This window comes from Rhinoderma darwinii, chromosome 1, assembly GCF_050947455.1.
Source record: "Rhinoderma darwinii isolate aRhiDar2 chromosome 1, aRhiDar2.hap1, whole genome shotgun sequence".
In the NCBI taxonomy this organism is placed as follows: Eukaryota; Metazoa; Chordata; class Amphibia; order Anura; family Rhinodermatidae; genus Rhinoderma; species Rhinoderma darwinii.
The window spans coordinates 60,688,803-60,706,632 of record NC_134687.1 but is presented as its reverse complement, the minus strand read 5'-3'; the positions used below and the strand labels follow the sequence as shown (position 1 = coordinate 60,706,632).

The window sequence follows — 17,830 nt, the reverse complement described above, 5'->3', positions numbered from 1 at the left end:
TTGTGTATTTTATTACGGAATTGATGCTTCCTTTTCAAGACTAGAACCCAAACACGCAGCATCTCCTCACAGAACCCGCAGCATAATTTGACATGTTGCGGATTTGAAAGCCACACCGCATAAAACTTTCTGCAGGACTATTCTTCACATTTTTTCAGCAGCGTGTGACTGTTAGGCCTGATTCACACGAACGTGTTAAACGTCCGTGGGACGGCCGTTGAAACAGCGGCCATCCCACGGACCTATGTAATTCAATGTGTCCGTTCACACAGCCGTTGTTTCAATGGACCGTGCGAAGGGTCCGTGGGAAAATAGGACATGTCCTATCTTATCACGCATCACACATCCCTCCATAGACTCAACTATGGGGGATGCGTGACATCGCATCACGCAGGGCTGAGCACGGATGCACCTCGTACGTGATAAACGGCAGTTTTTCACATCCGAGATGCGCAGCGTTCATGTGAATCAGGCCTTAGTTGCAGAAAACTCATCTACATTGCTGATACTAAAATGTTAAGGATTTTCTGCACAGAATTGCATTGCGGATGTTCTTCAGTGTATCCTGTCCGTGGGATCATACCCTAAGGCCTCTTTCACACGACAGTGAAAAACGGCCATGTGATGGCCGTCCTTTTAACGGCTGTCACATGGCCGTTTTCAGAACAATGATATTCTATGGGTGCATTCACACGGCCGTTTTTTTAACGGCCCGTGAATAATGGCCGTCAAAAAATAGGACATGTCCTATTTTTGGCCGTTTTAACGGCCTGACGGCCCCCATAGAAGTCAATGGATCAGTTTTTAACGGCTGTCAATACATGTAACAACCGTTAAAAACGGATCTGTTACATGGGGATTGGCAAGGGAACTACTAGTTCCCTTGCTGGCTATCGTTGGCATACTCACGTTTGCGGCGCTTCTTCAGGTGTGGTCACTCGTCTGTGGTCACTCGGGTTTGAAGGCGCCTCGATGACGTCATCGCCCCGTCGCGCTGCCTTGCCAGATCCCATGCAGACGAGTGACCATACCTGAAGAAGAGGAGAGACGGCGCTGCTCTCGTGAGTATGTTGCATGATCTATAGGCAGGCTGGTGTGGCACCTACAGGGAGGCTGGTGTGGCATCTACAGGGAGGCTGGTGTGGCATCTACAGGGAGGCTGGTGTGGCATCTACAGGCAGGCTGGTGTGGCATCTACAGGCTGGGTGGTGTGGCATCTACAGGCAGGCTGGTGTGGCATCTACAGGCAGGTTGGTGTGGCATCTACAGGGAGGCTGGTGTGGCATCTACAGGGAGGCTGGTGTAGCATCTACAGGGAGGCTGGTGTGGCATCTACAGGGAGGCTGGTGTGGCATCTACAGGGAGGCTGGTGTGGCATCTACAGGGAGGCTGGTGTGGCATCTACAGGGAGGCTGGTGTGGCATCTACAAGGAGGCTGGTGTGGCATCTACAAGGAGGCTGGTGTGGCATCTACAGGGAGGCTGGTGTGGCATGATCTACAGGGAGGCTGGTGTGGCACGATCTACAGGGAGGCTGGTGTGGGACGATCTACAGGGAGGCTGGTGTGGCACGATCTACAGGGAGGCTGGTGTGGCATCTACAAGGAGGCTGGTGTGGCATCTACAAGGAGGCTGGTGTGGCATCTACAGGGAGGCTGGTGTGGCACGATCTACAGGGAGGCTGGTGTGGCACGATCTACAGGGAGGCTGGTGTGGCACGATCTACAGGGAGGCTGGTGTGGCACGATCTACAGGGAGGCTGGTGTGGCACGATCTACAGGGAGGCTGGTGTGGCATCTACAAGGAGGCTGGTGTGGCATCTACAAGGAGGCTGGTGTGGCATCTACAGGGAGGCTGGTGTGGCATCTACATGGAGGCTGGTGTGGCATCTACAGGGAGGCTGGTGTGGCATCTACAGGGAGGCTGGTGTGGCATCTACAGGGAGGCTGGTGTGGCATCTACAGGGAGGCTGGTGTGGCATCTACAGGGAGGCTGGTGTGGCATCTACAAGGAGGCTGGTGTGGCATCTACAGGGAGGCTGGTGTGGCACGATCTACAGGGAGGCTGGTGTGGCACGATCTACAGGGAGGCTGGTGTGGCACGATCTACAGGGAGGCTGGTGTGGCATCTAAAAGGAGGCTGGTGTGGCATCTACAGGGAGGCTGGTGTGGCACGATCTACAGGGAGGCTGGTGTGGCACGATCTACAGGGAGGCTGGTGTGGCACGATCTACAGGGAGGCTGGTGTGGCACGATCTACAGGGAGGCTGGTGTGGCACGATCTACAGGGAGGCTGGTGTGGCACGATCTACAGGGAGGCTGGTGTGGCACGATCTACAGGGAGGCTGGTGTGGCACGATCTACATGGAGGCTGGTGTGGCATCATATACAGGGGGCGTGTGGCATCATCTACAGGGAGGCTGTAAATAGTGTCTAGGTGAACATGTGACCTTCCTTTGGTTGTTTTCAGGGGGTTGGGACAAAAAAAGCCTGACCAATGAAATTCATCAGTTTTTTTAACGGCCATGAAAAACTGATGCAAAATGGATGTCAAACGGCCATTAAAAACGGACAGACGGACTTGAAATGGATGAAAATTTAGAGACACTGATGCAAAATGGCCATGAAAAACTGACAGTTGATCAGTTTTAAATGGACATTTTTTTTCACTGTCGTGTGAATAAGGCCTAAGGGTATGTTCACATGGCTTATGACTTAATGCCTGAAAGTACGTAAGCTAAATGCCTTTAAACATCTGCCCATTGATTTCAATGGAAAAAACTGTGTTTCGTTCCGACTGGCATTTTTTTACGTGGCCATTTGAAAGAACGGCGCGTAAAAAAAGCCCTATAACAAGAAGTGCATGTCAGTTCTTGAGACCTTTTACATTCGGTCAATAGGAAAACAGCTCCAAAAACGGCCGCAAATAGCGCCTCTAAAAACGTTTTTTTGGTTTGAAAAACGTCTGAAAATCAGAGGCTGTTTTCTCTTGAAAACAGCTCCGTATTTTACAGCAATTTTTCATTTTACGTGTGGACATACCCTAAGGGTGCAGCCACACGTGGAAGATTTTGCTGCAGAAATGTATTACTTATTAAATATCACGCCTCCTGAGGAAAAGTAATTGGAACCGCGCGTCGAGCCGACCAGGCACACTACCTACTTCCCTTTTTGGTGAGTTATCTGCATTTTCTAGATTCATTTTTATAGTATTTGGTTGGACTCCTGCTTTATTGAGATCATGTTAGTTGCATCTGCTAGTTGTTTGCAGTTCCCGCTATATTTCCTTTGTATACTTGATATTGCATTACTATTGAGTTACGTCAAATGTTTAATGAAAGCACCTGTACTTGTTCAACCTGACCTGTCCTAATCCCATTATTGTTGAGGTCAATGCCTGAGAAATAGGTGTGGGTGATATGTTGTCTAAAGGGTCTTCTGTATTATCCAATTTACACCCCTGTTCTTTTTTTTCTCGTAAATTTTCTTCCACTGAAAAGAACTATGGTATAGGTAATCATGAGCTTCTTGCTATTAAGTGGGTGTTTGAAGAGTGGCGCCACTTTCTAGAGGGGGCCAGACATGAAATTACTGTACTGACTGACCAAAAAACCTGACTTTTTTTAGAATCTGCCAAAAGACTTAATCCCAGACAGGCTAGGTGGGCCTTGTTTTTTACAAAATTTGACTTCATTGTAACCTACAGACCCGGGTCTAAAAATGTCAGGGCCGACGCTTTATCCATAGCTTTTGTTCCTTACAGGTCACCGACTTTCATCCTGAACCTATTTTATCTAAGGGGATAGGGGTTTCTGCAATATCATCTGATCTTACAACTGAAATTAAAGAATGTCAACAACTTGCTCCGCAAACTATTCCTGCAAGGAAGTTGTTTGTACCTCCTCGGTTCAGATTTTGTTTACTCAATGAGTTACATGATTCTGTGTGGTCATCCAGGGATAACTGATACACAAAAAATTGGTCTCACGGCTCTATTGGTGGCCGTCTTTAACTTGTGTTGTGAGTTCCTATTTTTCTGCTTGCGATGTTTGCACTCACGCTAAGACTCCTCGAACTCGTCCTATGGGTGAATTATTGCCATTACCTGTTCCACAGAAACCTTGGTCTCATCTGTCAATGGATTTCATCACTGATTTACCTCCCTCCGAAGGGAAAACTGTCATTTAGTTTGTGGTGGACCGTTTTAGTAAGATGTATCATTTCGTTCCTTTGCCTCAACTCCCTGATTCCAAAACCTTGTCTAAACTATTTATTGATCAAGTGGTTAGTCTGCATGGTATTCCAGTAAATATTGTCTCTGATAGAGGTGTACAATTTGTGGCTAGCTTCTGGAGAGCTTTCTGTAAAAAACTTGGTGTACAGTTGTCATTCCCTTCTGCTTTCCACCCTGAGAGTAAGGGTATGTGCGCACACAAACTCAAAAACGTCTGAAAATACGGAGCTGTTTTGAAGGGAACTCACATTTTTCACTGCGTTTTTTACGGCCATTTTTCTATGGAGTCAATGTAAAACAGCTCCAAAAACGGCTCAAAAAGTGACATGCACTTCTTTTTCCCGGGCGTTTTTTTACGCGGCCATTTTTCAAAACGGTCTCGTAAAAAAAAAACTGCTTCCAATTTTTTGGCCGAAAATAGTCAGTGTGAACATACCCTAATGGTCAAACCAAACATTTTAATCAAACCTTGGAACAATATCCTAGGTGTTATATTGCTGATAACCAGACGGAATGGGTCTCATACCGTTAGGGAGAAGAGTGCCGCTTCAGTCATGTCCGTTGGAGCCGCCGGTATACAGGAACCTGCTAGAAATCAGTCAATACCACCACCGCGTGTTGAGAAACGAGCAGACAAGCGTGCAGGTCCAGTAGAGCTTCCCCTTTGCTTTACTGGCATCGCCAAGTAAAGGAATTTGGCGGAGTCAGCCGGTAAGAGATTCAGCGCTGTGAAGCTCTTATAGCGCATGCGCTCACAGCTCCATAGCTAAGCCACGCTTCCGAGAGCTGTTGGTGAAAACTTGCATGATAATCTTGCAGTCTGTCTAAAGACCTCAAAGCTCATATTATGTTCGACCCTATCTAAATAATTCAAGGACTGTTTCTAATGCCAGGCTCTAAATCCCAAACACAATCTGTAAACATTCCATTACTTTCTGTGTTATACTCAATGGTGTTTTGCTCTACCAATTTGCATTAACCCTTTCACGCCGCAGCCCTTTTTCAGATTTTCATTTTCGTTTTTCCCTCCCCACCTTCCAAAGGCCATAACGCCTTTATTCTTCCGTCTATATAGTACTATGAGGGCTTGATTTTTGCGGGACAAGTTGTAGTTTTTCGTAGTACCATTTATTTTGCAGTATAATGTACTAGGAAACGGTAAAAAAATTATTTGTGGGGTAGAAAATGAAAAAAACAGTGATTCCGCCATGGTTTTTTGCGCGCCATTTTTACGGAATTCACTGTACAATTAAAACAACATATTCATTTTATTCTATGGGTCAATACGATTACGCCGATACCAAATATGTGTAGGTTTTTCTATATTTTACTACTTTTACAAGTAAAAACCTAAGTGTAAAAAAGAAAATTTATTTTGTTTCGCCAAATTCCGAGAGCCGTAACTTCTTTATTTTTCCGTCGATTAAGTGGTATAAGGGCTTATTTTTTGCGGGATAAGCTGTAGTTTTTAATAATACCATTTTGGTGTAAATGTGACAGTTTGATCACTTTTTATTTCATTTTTTGTGGGAGATTAGGTGACCAAAAAATAGAGATTCTGGCATTTACAATTTTGTTTTTTTTACGGCGTTCACCGTGCGGGTTAAATAATGATATATTGTGATAGTTCAGACTTTTACGGACGCGGCGATACCAATTATGTTTATTTATTAAATTTTTTACTATGCTCTAGGGGGAAAATGGGAAAAGGGGGGTTTTTTGAACTTTTAATATTTTATTTTTTTTTACACAAAAAAAACAACTTTATTTAACTAATTTTTACATTTTTTATTAGTCCCCCTAGGGGACTTCAACCAGCGATCGTTAGATCGCTTGCACGATATACTGCAATACTAATGTAATGCAGTATATCGTGATTCTGACAGTCTCCTATGAAGCCCTGCCGGAGGCAGAGCTTCTTAGGGCATGACCACACATGGCGGAATTCCTCCGCAACTGTCCGCATCAATGCCGCACCTAATCCGGGTTGCGGATTACGGCTGCGGATCTGCACAAAATGTGCAGTAAATTGATGCGGACTAGCTGCTGCGGACTGCGGTAAAAGTGCTTCCCTTCTCTCTATCAGTGCAGGATAGAGAGAAGGGACAGCACTTTCCCTAGTGAAAGTAAAAGAAATTCATACTTACCGGCCGTTGTCTTTATGACGCGTCCCTCCTTCGGCATCCAGCCCGACCTCCCTGGATGACGCGCCAGTCCATGTGACCGCTGCAGCCTGTGCTTGGCCTGTGATTGGCTGCAGCCGTCACTTACTCTGAAACGTCATCCTGGGAGGCCGGACTGGAGACAGAAACAGGGAGTTCTCGGTAAGTATGAACTTATATTTTTTTTTACAGATACATGTATATTGGGATCGGTAGTCACTGTCCCGGGTGCAGAAACAGTTACTGCCGATCGCTTAACTCTTTCAGCACCCTGGACAGTGACTATTTACTGACGTCTCCTAGCAACGCTCCCGTCATTACGGGAGCCCCATTGACTTTCAGTCTGGCTGTAGACCTAGAAATACATAGGTCCAGCCAGAATGAAGAAATGTCAAGTAAAAAAAGCAAGACGCATCCGCAGCACACATGACATGTGCATGACAGCTGCGGACTTCATTGCGGAACTTTGAATCTCCATTGAAGTCAATGGAGAAATTCCGCCATGAGTCCGCCACTGCTCCGCAACAGACAGAGCATGCTGCGGACACCAAATTCCGCTCCGCAGCCTTTGCTCCGCAGCGGAATTGTACGCATCGTGTAAACGAACACTGCTAAATTAAAGTGAAAGTCAATGTAGAAACGGCTCCGCTGCGGATTAACGCTGCGGAGTGTCCGCAGCGGAATTTAAGTGCAATTCCGCCATGTGTGAACCCGCCCTTAGGAGTACCAAGATGGCGGACCTGGGGGACTTCGTCAGACCCCCAGGCAGCCGTGTGAACCAACGGCTCCCCCCGATCTCGCCGCAGGGGGGCCGTTGAGACGTTACAGGGGGTCGCCCCCCTGTTTTTAGTAATTTAAATGCCGCAATCTCTATTGAACGCGGCATTTAACGGGTTAAACAAGCGGGATCGCGCTAAAGCGCGATCCTGCTCGTAACCCGGAAGTGTCGGCTGTAACACACAGCCGACAGATTCGCTCTATGGAGCGGACTCAGCCCGTGAGCCCGCTCCATATTCCCCCACCCGGCGTGCGCCGTATATATACGGCGGATGTCGGGAAGGGGTTAAAGGGGTTTTCCTATGAAAGTATTATATGGCATGTCAATAGGACATGTCATAAAACACAGATTGGTGGGGGTACATATGGAGGCTGGGAATTCCTCCGATTTCAGTGCCTGATGCCAGTAGCGAGCAGGCAGCTCATAAATTATCGCTCTCCATTGAAATCAATGGGAATTACATAAAGAACAGAGTGACTAAAACTATCCTTATCTCGGGGTCGGTGGGGTCCAGTGGCTGAATACTCAACAGACAGTGTTTTATGGTATGTCCTATTGATTTTTCATGAATTACTTAGGGAAATCCCTTTCAAGGTGTTTGGTTAATTCAGAAGTTCCCATTCTGTAACCAGCCTGTTGTTTTTTTAAGACAGATACGTCTGTAGGTCTGCACATATCACATCTTTTTATTGGTCAGAAATGGTTAAGTCTTCAGGATGATCCTGCAGTGACTCCGTCACAGTCCCAGTGCCCTTTACCTGACAACTACAGACCTCAATTATTGACAGCCACAGACCCCCATAGGTTACAGCCCAGATCCCCATGAAAGTTTCACACTCAACTTTTCCAGAATCCAGCATTGCTCCTCACTTGCAGTAAGTGACGTGTATGTCTCATTATTATCCCATTTAGGCACATTATAATAAGTATTAGAGTGTTTATCTGATTCTGCCATTTACCAACAATAATCTTTTACACAGTAACATAGTAAATCGCCCCATTTGCAAAACTATTATTTTCTATTTGGCATTGTGGGTTTTCCCTTCAGACAATTTTGTTCAGATAATATTCAGATCTTATAGGGCTGATCGTTTTTATCACTTGCCAGAGCCATAGGCCACCCAACTATTATACATAATCTGTAGTATTGGTCTCCTCTTTTGGGGTAGAGTGACTATTTGGGGCACCTCAGGCTCCAGGGCCTGGGTGCGACTGCAACTATTGCTCCCCCTACGTTACACCCAAGCCATATGCAGGTAGGGAATAATGCCTTCCCTGGCCTAAAATATATAAATCCAGCTTTATAATCATAGACTAGAGAATATAAAACACAACAGATAGTATTTTTAATGAAAGTTAAATGTAAGCTTACACAGTTCATTAGACGTGCTGAAAACAGAAAACGTTTTTCACGCATAACTTCAGGTAAAATCTGATGTCACTTCTGACCCAGAAATATAGAAATTTCAGGAACCCTTCAGGCCCATTATTTATACTGGTGGGTGAACAATCTGGATTCCTTATTGTTCTAAGTAAATTCCTATGTGGTTTGTATATATAGTGTAGTAATAATGTAGAGGTATTTCCTATAAACTGTAGAGAAGATTAGTCATACTTCTCCTAGTTTTAATTGGTTTAAAGAGGCTCTGTCACCAGATTATAAGTGCCCTGTCTCCTACATAATCTGATCGGCGCTGTAATGTAGATAACAGCAGTGGTTTTCATTTTGAAAAACAATCATTTTTGAGCAAGTTATGAACAATTTTAGATTTATGGTAATTAGTTTTTTAATGCCCAAGTGGGCGTTGTAAAGAGAAGTGTATGACGCTGACCGATCAGTGTCATACACTCCTCTCCATTCATGTCCATTGTACACATTAACTTTACTGAAGTGTCTTGAGAGTGAATAGACATCACCTCCAGCCAGGACGCGATGTCTATTCACACTCCCGACACTTCGGTAAAGTAGGCTTACTCACACAGCACCCTCTGCTGTGAGTACAAATGGACATGAATTGAGAGAAGTGTATGACGCTGATTGGTCAGCGTCATACACTCCTCTTTACAATGCCCACTTTGTTAAAAGTTAAAAAACGCCCAGTTTGGCATTAAGAAACAAATTAACATAAATCTAAAATTGTCCATAACTTGCTAAAAAATTATCATTTTTTAAAATAAAAACCACTATTGTTATCTACATTACAGCGCCTATCAGATTACGTAGGAGATAGGGCACTTATAATCTGCTGACAGAGCCTCTTTAAGCCAAAAACAATTGATCATTTTGCAGGGCTGGACTGGCACTTTTATTTGGCCCTGGCCTATGAAAGCACATAGGCCCACTTGCTGTGTGGTGAATGTGAAATATTTTTGTAGGCTTCTCAGGGTACATATCACATTTAGAGCATACAAACTGCTGTAAGCTGCACTCTCTGTAGACAGAATTGAAGTGAAACTATGTGGAATTTTAATTTCCTTTCTCTTGAAGGGAAGCCCCGATGAACTCTATTCCAAACAGTCAAAGTAAAATCAAGCACATGCTGCACCCCCTCACCCAGTTCAATAGATTGGGGTCTCTTTTATAAATATGGTCCTGCCTGCTGCCGGGAGCAATCAAAAGTTACTGTAATTTAAAAGTAATAACACAGGCAGGTGAAGGCAAAAAGTCGCATGGCACAGTGCGCAAAATAGGGCTCCAGCACAAAATTCAGGCTTTTCCAGCATATCCTGAGCAGAACACCTGGACAGTTTGAGCCATAGACTCTCAATGTTTAATGTGGCCCCAGCTATAAGGGTCCAACGCCTATTGGCCGGTATAGCAGAAACACAGGGTACACTACATGTCAACTTTCCTCTCTTTTATTACCCCCACATCTCCACTGTGGCTTCTCCCAAATGCATGTCCATATAGCCTTCCTCCTCTCTTATAACGTCATGGAAGCAATCCTATCCATCAGTGACGTAGCCTCATTATAATGACACACGGCGCTCTGCAGTTTTGCTGCAGTGACGATGGGGACATGGTGTCCAACACTCCTATCCAGATATGCCCTGACCGTAAATGCTTGGGGGAAACAGACAAGAAGGAAGACATTACATAATAGGCACAATCACTCTACAAAGACTTACAGAGGGGAGGGAAAACATAGGATAACACTTGACAGCCTTCAACACCAGACAACAGGTAACACAGGGAGGTTAGTGAAGGGGGAGCTGGTTTCCCCTTGCCGAACCCAACCCATCTGACATTTGTCAGAATTGCCGGATGGTCTGTCCAGCATTGCTATTCTGTAATATTCAATATTTTTTTGCTTTTCTACTTAAGTTTTTTTTTATGATTGAAAAATTAAAAGTGTATAATGATTTACTAATTCTGTTTCTTTTTGTTTTTTAATAGGTATTGATGCCTCACATGAAAGGTCTAAGGATTGATGTAACCTTTTTCTTCTTCCAGTTATGCATATACTAATTTCAGAATTTCATAATGGCCTCCAACAATAAAAACAAATATCCTGTTGAGCAAATGTTAAGTGACATTCATTTGGAAATTTATCACACAGTCTTCAGAAAATTAGGCTATAGAACTGTTTCTGACTGTGCAAAGTTAAATCATGAAAAGTTACAGGAAATGGGAGTCTCACTTACTGGACATAGGAAAAGAATACTCCGGAAGATACAAGACTTTTTGGAGAAAGAATGTGTGGATCTTGAAGTTTGTAGTACTGATAAACAAAAGACGAGTGAAGGCATCTTAACAGTTGATGACGGAGACAGTACAGTACTTGCTAAAGAAGTCATTAATATACATTCAGAACTCAATAATCTTTCAAAGGAATATAGTACAACATCAGTAATGGATGGTGGAGTAACCAATAATGGCGAAGAAAAATCTTCTGAATCCTCTGGGGAAAGTTGTGATAATACACTGAATTCTAAAGATCGATTGGATTCTGGGACCTTTTTTGAGTTCCAAGGAACCATGATTGAAAATGAATTGTATAAAGAAATGAATTTAGATCATATGAAGAAAACTAAAATGAAGAAAGGTCCTACAAGATCATTCATACTAAGAAATAGGCCTGTGCCAGATTTACCAGTTTCTGCCAACAATATATCCGACAACCTGTAAGTTTAATTGTTTCAGTAGTATTTTTTTTAATACAATTTAGATGAGAAACTAGTAAACTATTGCTTTTAATTACTCTTCTATTAGATCTTTTACGTAATGTATTATTCTAAGGGTATGTTCACACACAAAATCAAAAAACTTCTAAAAATATGGAGCTGTTTTCAAGGAAAAACAGCTCCTGATTTTCAGCCATTTTTTTTTAGCAACTCGTGTTTTTCGTGGAATTTTTTACAGCCGTTTTTGGAGCTGCTTTTCCATAGAGTCAATCCAAACATGGCTCTAGAAGTGACATGCACTTCTTTTTCGCAGGCTTTTTTTACGTCACCGTTTTTCCTATTAAAATCAATGGGCAGATGTTTGGAGGCATTCGATTTATTTTTCGGTCGTTTTTCGGCTGTTTACGGCCAGAAAAACGTCCGAAAATAAGCTCTGTGAACATACCCTAAGGATATCTTTCTATCCTTGTACAATCCAATCTATTTTTTCTATAGAGTCTATGAAAAAGGGTTTGAAAAACGGCTGAAGAAGTGACATGCACTTCTTTTTTTGAAAAACAGCCACGTAAAAAACACCCCGTCGGAACAGAACACAGTTTTTCCCATTTTTCCCACGTTTGGGGCCTGAAAAACGCCTGAAAACACTCCGTGTGGACATACCCTAATAAGTGACCAGTATAAATTAAGTAGAAGATCTATTCTACCGTTTATCATTGTTCTTCATTGATTGTGCCACCATCAAAATTATTATTATTTTTAACACAATCTGTCAATGTAAATATAGAGACATTTACATTTAGAATAGGCATTTATGTCTAGCACGCAGACTACCTCACTATTAGCATAAGTGCTCATATACATTATTGCAGGATAATTTAATAGAGAGTCTATCTATCTATCTATCTATCTATCTATCTATCTATCTATTGTCACGGCTGTTGGGTATGTGGACCCACTGGTCCGCTCCGCCTTTGGGGTAGTAGCAGCTGGTCAAACGGAAAGTCTATGACCGACATTAGGGTTAGAGTACCTGGGTAGCTGGCTTGTGCTGGACTATCGGAAGCAGGCTTGTGCCGGACTATCGGCAGGCTTGTGCCGGACTATCGGAAGCAGGCTTGTGTCGGACTATCGGAAGCAGGCTTGTGTCGGACTATCGGAAGCAGGCTTGTGCCGGACTATCGGAAGCAGGCTTGTGACAGACTATCGGAAGCAGGCTTGTGCTGGATAACCGGACTTCAACACTGAAGTTGTCTGACACCTGACTTGACACGGATCTGGACTTGAACACTAAAGTCGTCTCAGACACTTTCCTTGACACGGACACGGGACTTGAACACTGAAGTCTTCTCAGACACTTGACTTGGCTTGGACACCAGACTCAGATACTGGATATGGGATACGGGAATACAGGATATGTGATACAGGATACAGCTGAGGAACCCTTGCAGACAAACACTTAGTAAGACACAACATTGCTCAGGCAATTAGGAAGTGGGCAGAGTTCCACTTAAAGTCCAGGGTGTGCTGGGATAATTTGGGGTCAATATTCCTGGTGCGCGCGCAGGGCATTTAAGAATGGGGTGAGCGATACGGGCACAGTGCGCCGGCGTACCAGAGCAGGGAGATGCCGACGCAGAGAACAATGAGGCTGGTAGCTTCTGGGGTGAGTGAGACCAGCTCCCAAGACCTCTCCTCAGGACCAAAACTCTTCCAATCTACCAGGTAGAAGGTCTTCCCTCTTACCTCCTTGTAGTCCAGGATCTCCTTGACCGCAAAAACATCATAAGAACCAGGAGGAGCAATTGCAGAGTGAGGAGATTTAGTGTACCGGTTCAGGACCACAGGCTTCAGGAAGGATAAATGGAAAGAATTTTGAATCTTGAGAGTAGGGGGTAGCCGTAGCTTGTAGGACACAGGGTTGATTTGTTGCAGTACTTCAAAGGGGCCGAGGAATGAGGGAGCAAATTTGTAGGAGGGAATTTTCAGACAAATATCTTTTGAGGACTACCAGACTTTGACTACGGGAAGAAACTGAGGAGGCAGTTTTCTCTTCCTATCGGCATATTTCTTCATGCAATTCACTGCCTGCAGAATCGCGAACTTGATTTGCTGCCAGACCTGAATAAAGCTTCCGAAAGAAGAATTGGCTGCAGGCACTTGAGATGTAGCCAGCACAGGAAGAGGAACATGTGGTTGCTGGCTGTAAACAATTAAAAATTGAGAAGAAGCAGTAGACTCACTCGTGTGATTCAGTAGACTCACTCGTGTGATTATTGTAAGAGAATTCGGCCCATGGACACATGACACTTGACTTAACAAGGACACTGGACTTGAAAATTGAAGTAGTTTCGGACACTTGACTTGGCTCGGACACCGGACACAGATACGGGATACAGCATATGGGATACAGGATACAGCTAGGGAACCTTTGCAGACAAACTATGGGTAAGACACAACATTGAGGAAGTGGGCAGCGTTTCTTTTAAAGTCCAGGGTGTGCTGGGATAGGTTGGGGTCAATATTCCTGGTGTGCACGCTGGCCCTTTAAGAACGGGGCGAGCGCGCGCACCTTACGGGCACAGAGCAGTGGAGAGAGCAGAGTGCGCCAGCGTCCCAGAGCAGAGAGGCGCCGGCGCAGAGAACAACGAGGTTGCTGGTGTGAGTGAGACCAGTGGCCGCCGGCGCCTCATCTATCTATCCATCTATCTATGTATCTATCTATGTATCTATCTATGTATCTATCTATCTATCCTATCTATCTATCTATCTATCTATCTATCTATCTATCTATCTATCTATCTATCTATCTATCTATCTATCTATCTATCTATCTATCTATCTATATCCCCAAAAAATTAATCTTGCAGCACTCCAATAGAGTAAATGAAAAACTGTGTTTTTTATTCAAGCCACCATAGAAAAAGGTGCGACGTTTCAGTCCATTATTAGGACTTTTTTCAAGCATGCTTGAAAAAAGTCTTAATGTTGGACTGAAACGTCACACTCTTTTCTATGTTGGCTTGAATAAAAAACACTGTTTTAATTTACTCTAATGGAGTGCTGCAAGATTAATTTTTTTGGGATATCGATTTAGTCTCTGGATCTGGACTACTTGCTGGCAAACGTTTGCATATCAATTTGACTGTGTTGGAGTGCTGCTGTCTTTTCTGCTGGTATCTATCTATCCTATCTATCTATCTATCTATCTATCTATCTATCTATCTATCTATCTATCTATCTATCTATCTATCTATCTATCTATCTATCTATCTATCTATCTATCAAAAACTCCAAAGCAGCACTGTGTATAAAGTAAAAGATTGGGTGCAAGCCTCAGGATCCAGGCTATAGATCCTCCATGTATAATGTAAAATACCAGCAGCACTCCAGGATGTCAAGGTGAAAATCAAGAGTAGAACTATTATTCCACAGAAGGCGACATTTTGGTTCAACACAAGTGAACCTTTCTCAAGCTTGTGTTGAACCGAAATGTCGTCTTCTATGCAATAAAAGTTCTACACTTGATTTTCACCTTGACATCCTGGAGTGCTGCTGGTTTTTTACTTTATATATCTATCTACATTCAATTTGCAGTCAGACTAATGATCTAACTGTTCTCTTCGCCTGAGTACATGATTGCAGAAGAGCAGAGAAGTCTAGTTATTTAATTTATTTCTCTATTCCTTATGCTGTTTTCTGCAAAACAACTCACTGTATCGAAAATCATGCCGCAATTTTGTTCTGCAATTCACATTCCCAGACACCAATTTCTATTATGACTCATTATTCCCAATTCTACATTAAAGAAAATGATTATTTTAATAGTTTTCTACAGCTGGTTGAAAACAAAACCAAACTGTTCTTTTCATAAAACTATTTGTGTCTGAACAGGTTTACTCATCTCTGTTTAAAGGACATCTCTACTAACAGCATTGATCACTGTCAAAAGAGTAGCCTTCAAGCATTGTGTCACCGAGCTAAATGGGCAGATGCTATATGCAGATTTATCTAGGAGATCTTAAAGAGGACCTATCATGGGGATATGGTTATGTATTTTAGTAGAAGAATCAATAGAAAAAAAAGGAAAATTCTTAAAGTATAACTATTAAAAAAAGGCTTTTATAGTGCACGCAGAATATGTAAATGGGGTGCCACGGGAGTTGGGTCTGAACTTCCGGTCCAGCAGCCCCCATCACGCCTATCTATGCTACCATAAGCCCCAGCGGCAGAGATAAATTCAGCACACAAAGCAAAAAATATTTTTTTAATAGTAATAATAATATATATATGTATATATATATATATATATTTTTTTTTTTGAGGGCTCTTGAGTTTTCCAATAAAATGCATAGTCATGCCTTCATGATAAGTTCTCTTTATATGTATATTCACACATGGCAGATTTGTTGCAGAAATTTCTGTGACTGAAAATCCGTTCCATTCAACCAAATGGGTTTGTTCCTTCAGCATGTACATAAATATCTGCAAGTTATATTGGGATGAGTAGGACAGTCGAGGGTATTTCTACAACAAATATGCTGCGTGTGAATTCACCCTAAGGCTTCATTTCACTGACAAGTTGAAAAAGATAAGTGACAGCCACACTGAGCACATTGCTGAAGTTGGCGATATACTTGAGATGGCTGTCCACCAAATGTCTGTTTGGCTAATGGCTATTTCTTACAGACCCCTCTGGCAGTGGATTTTTTCCGACATCTGACCTCAGGGGACTAAAAACATAAGATCATCGGTCGATCCCTCAGAATCGTTTGTCGATGTATGGCTAGCTTTACTGTTGTAGTTCTCATTTGCCTCATCAATAGAAATGTCATCTTATAAGCTCCTGTTAGCAATGAGCACTAAGTGGGTCTCTTCCTCACCCCTTCCCTGAAAATACAACTGTACATCTCACTACATAGGCTTCTTGTGCACAGTATGGTAAAGATAATTTTTTATTCTTTTTGAAGCTATCCAAAAGGAACCAGAACAATGGATTATTATCCTGGAGAAAAACCTACCCAGAGCTTACAAAGACGTGAGTTACTACACCATAAATGAAATTGTCTAATCATCTATCTCCGAAACCAGACATCACTCCAGGGATAAAGTGATAAAAATGTGGTGCTTTATTGATCTATAAGCCTAATTCACCGTTTCAAGTCAACTATAGAGCATTTCTCATGTACTTGAGAAAGGCTCTATGGTAAAGCTGAAATTTTGCATTGGGCGTATTGATCAATAAAGCACCACACTTTTTTCACTTTATCCCTGTAGTGATGGCTGGTTTCGGATATATTTGTTTGGGTCTCTGGTCGTGACCCTGGCGGGCTTGCACCCATCGGGATTTGGGGCCTGTACGTCTGATAATTATTTTTTTTCTATCTATCTATCTATCTATCTATCTATCTATCTATCTATCTATCTATCTATCTATCTATCTATCTATCTATCTATCTATCTATCTATCTATCTATCTATCTATCTATCTATCTATCTATCTACAAAGTCCAGCAACACCAGCAGTGTGTGGGTGCAAGCTCAGAGGGACAGACCAAGTCCCAGATACACAGAAATCCAAAAAATGAGCAGCAACTCCAAAATAGAGGGTGAAAAAAGTGGGTACCCACTTTTTTCACCCTCTATATTGGAGTTGCTGCTCATTTTTTGGATATCTATCTATCTATCTATCTATCTATCTATCTATCTATCTATCTATCTATCTATCTATCTATCTAAGCAGTAAATAGGCAGCACTCATAGAGGCTTATGGTGAAAAAAGAGGGTGTTTTATTGACCCCAAAAGTGCAATGGGGGTTGGTGATATCTTTAAGGGGGTGGCACAAACGACATGGGTACTGTGGCACTATCTACATGGGTACTGTGGCACTATCTACATGCGCACTGTGGCACTATCTACATGGGCACTGGCACTTTATATGTGGGCACTGCCACTAGGGGCAGCTAATGGGGCATTATATTGTATGGGGGCAGCTAAGGCGGCATTATACTGTATGAGGGCAGCTATGATGCATTATACTGTATGGGAGCAGGTAGGGGGGTGTTTTACTGTATAGTAGCAGCTATTGATGCATTATACTGTATGGGGAAGCTATAGGGGAATTATACTGTATGGGTCAGCTGTGGGGGAATTATACTTTATAGGGCAGCTATTGGGGCATTATACTGCATGGGGGCATCTAAAGGGGAATTCTGCTGTATGGGGGCAGCTATGGGGCATTATACTGTATAAGGGCAGCTATGGGGACATTATACTGTATGGGGCATCTCTATGGGTATTATAATGTATGGGGCATATGTGTGGGCATTATACTGTATGGGGGACATCTGTGTGGGTTTTATACTGTAAGGGGGCAGCTATGGGGGGCATTATAGCGTATGGGGCCGTTATGGGAGCATTATGTTGTATGGGGGAATTTATGTGGGCATTATACTATATGGGGCATCTGTGTTGGCTTTATATTGTATGGGCACCTCTATGGGTGGCATTCTACTGGGTGGGGAAGCTACTACTG

General features: G+C 43.1%; 1 protein-coding gene across 2 annotated transcripts in view; it reads left to right on the top strand.

The window, feature by feature from the left end:
* ARAP2 (ArfGAP with RhoGAP domain, ankyrin repeat and PH domain 2) overlaps positions 1-17,830 on the top strand; it is a 325,755-nt gene that overhangs the window by 10,153 nt on the left and 297,772 nt on the right. For both annotated transcript variants that reach the window (XM_075858963.1, XM_075858955.1), the window contains exons 2-3: positions 10,570-11,297; positions 16,265-16,332. In XM_075858963.1, the coding sequence (XP_075715078.1) occupies positions 10,657-11,297; positions 16,265-16,332 (709 nt within the window). In that variant the 5' untranslated portion in view covers positions 10,570-10,656. The remainder of the gene's footprint in view (positions 1-10,569; positions 11,298-16,264; positions 16,333-17,830) is intronic.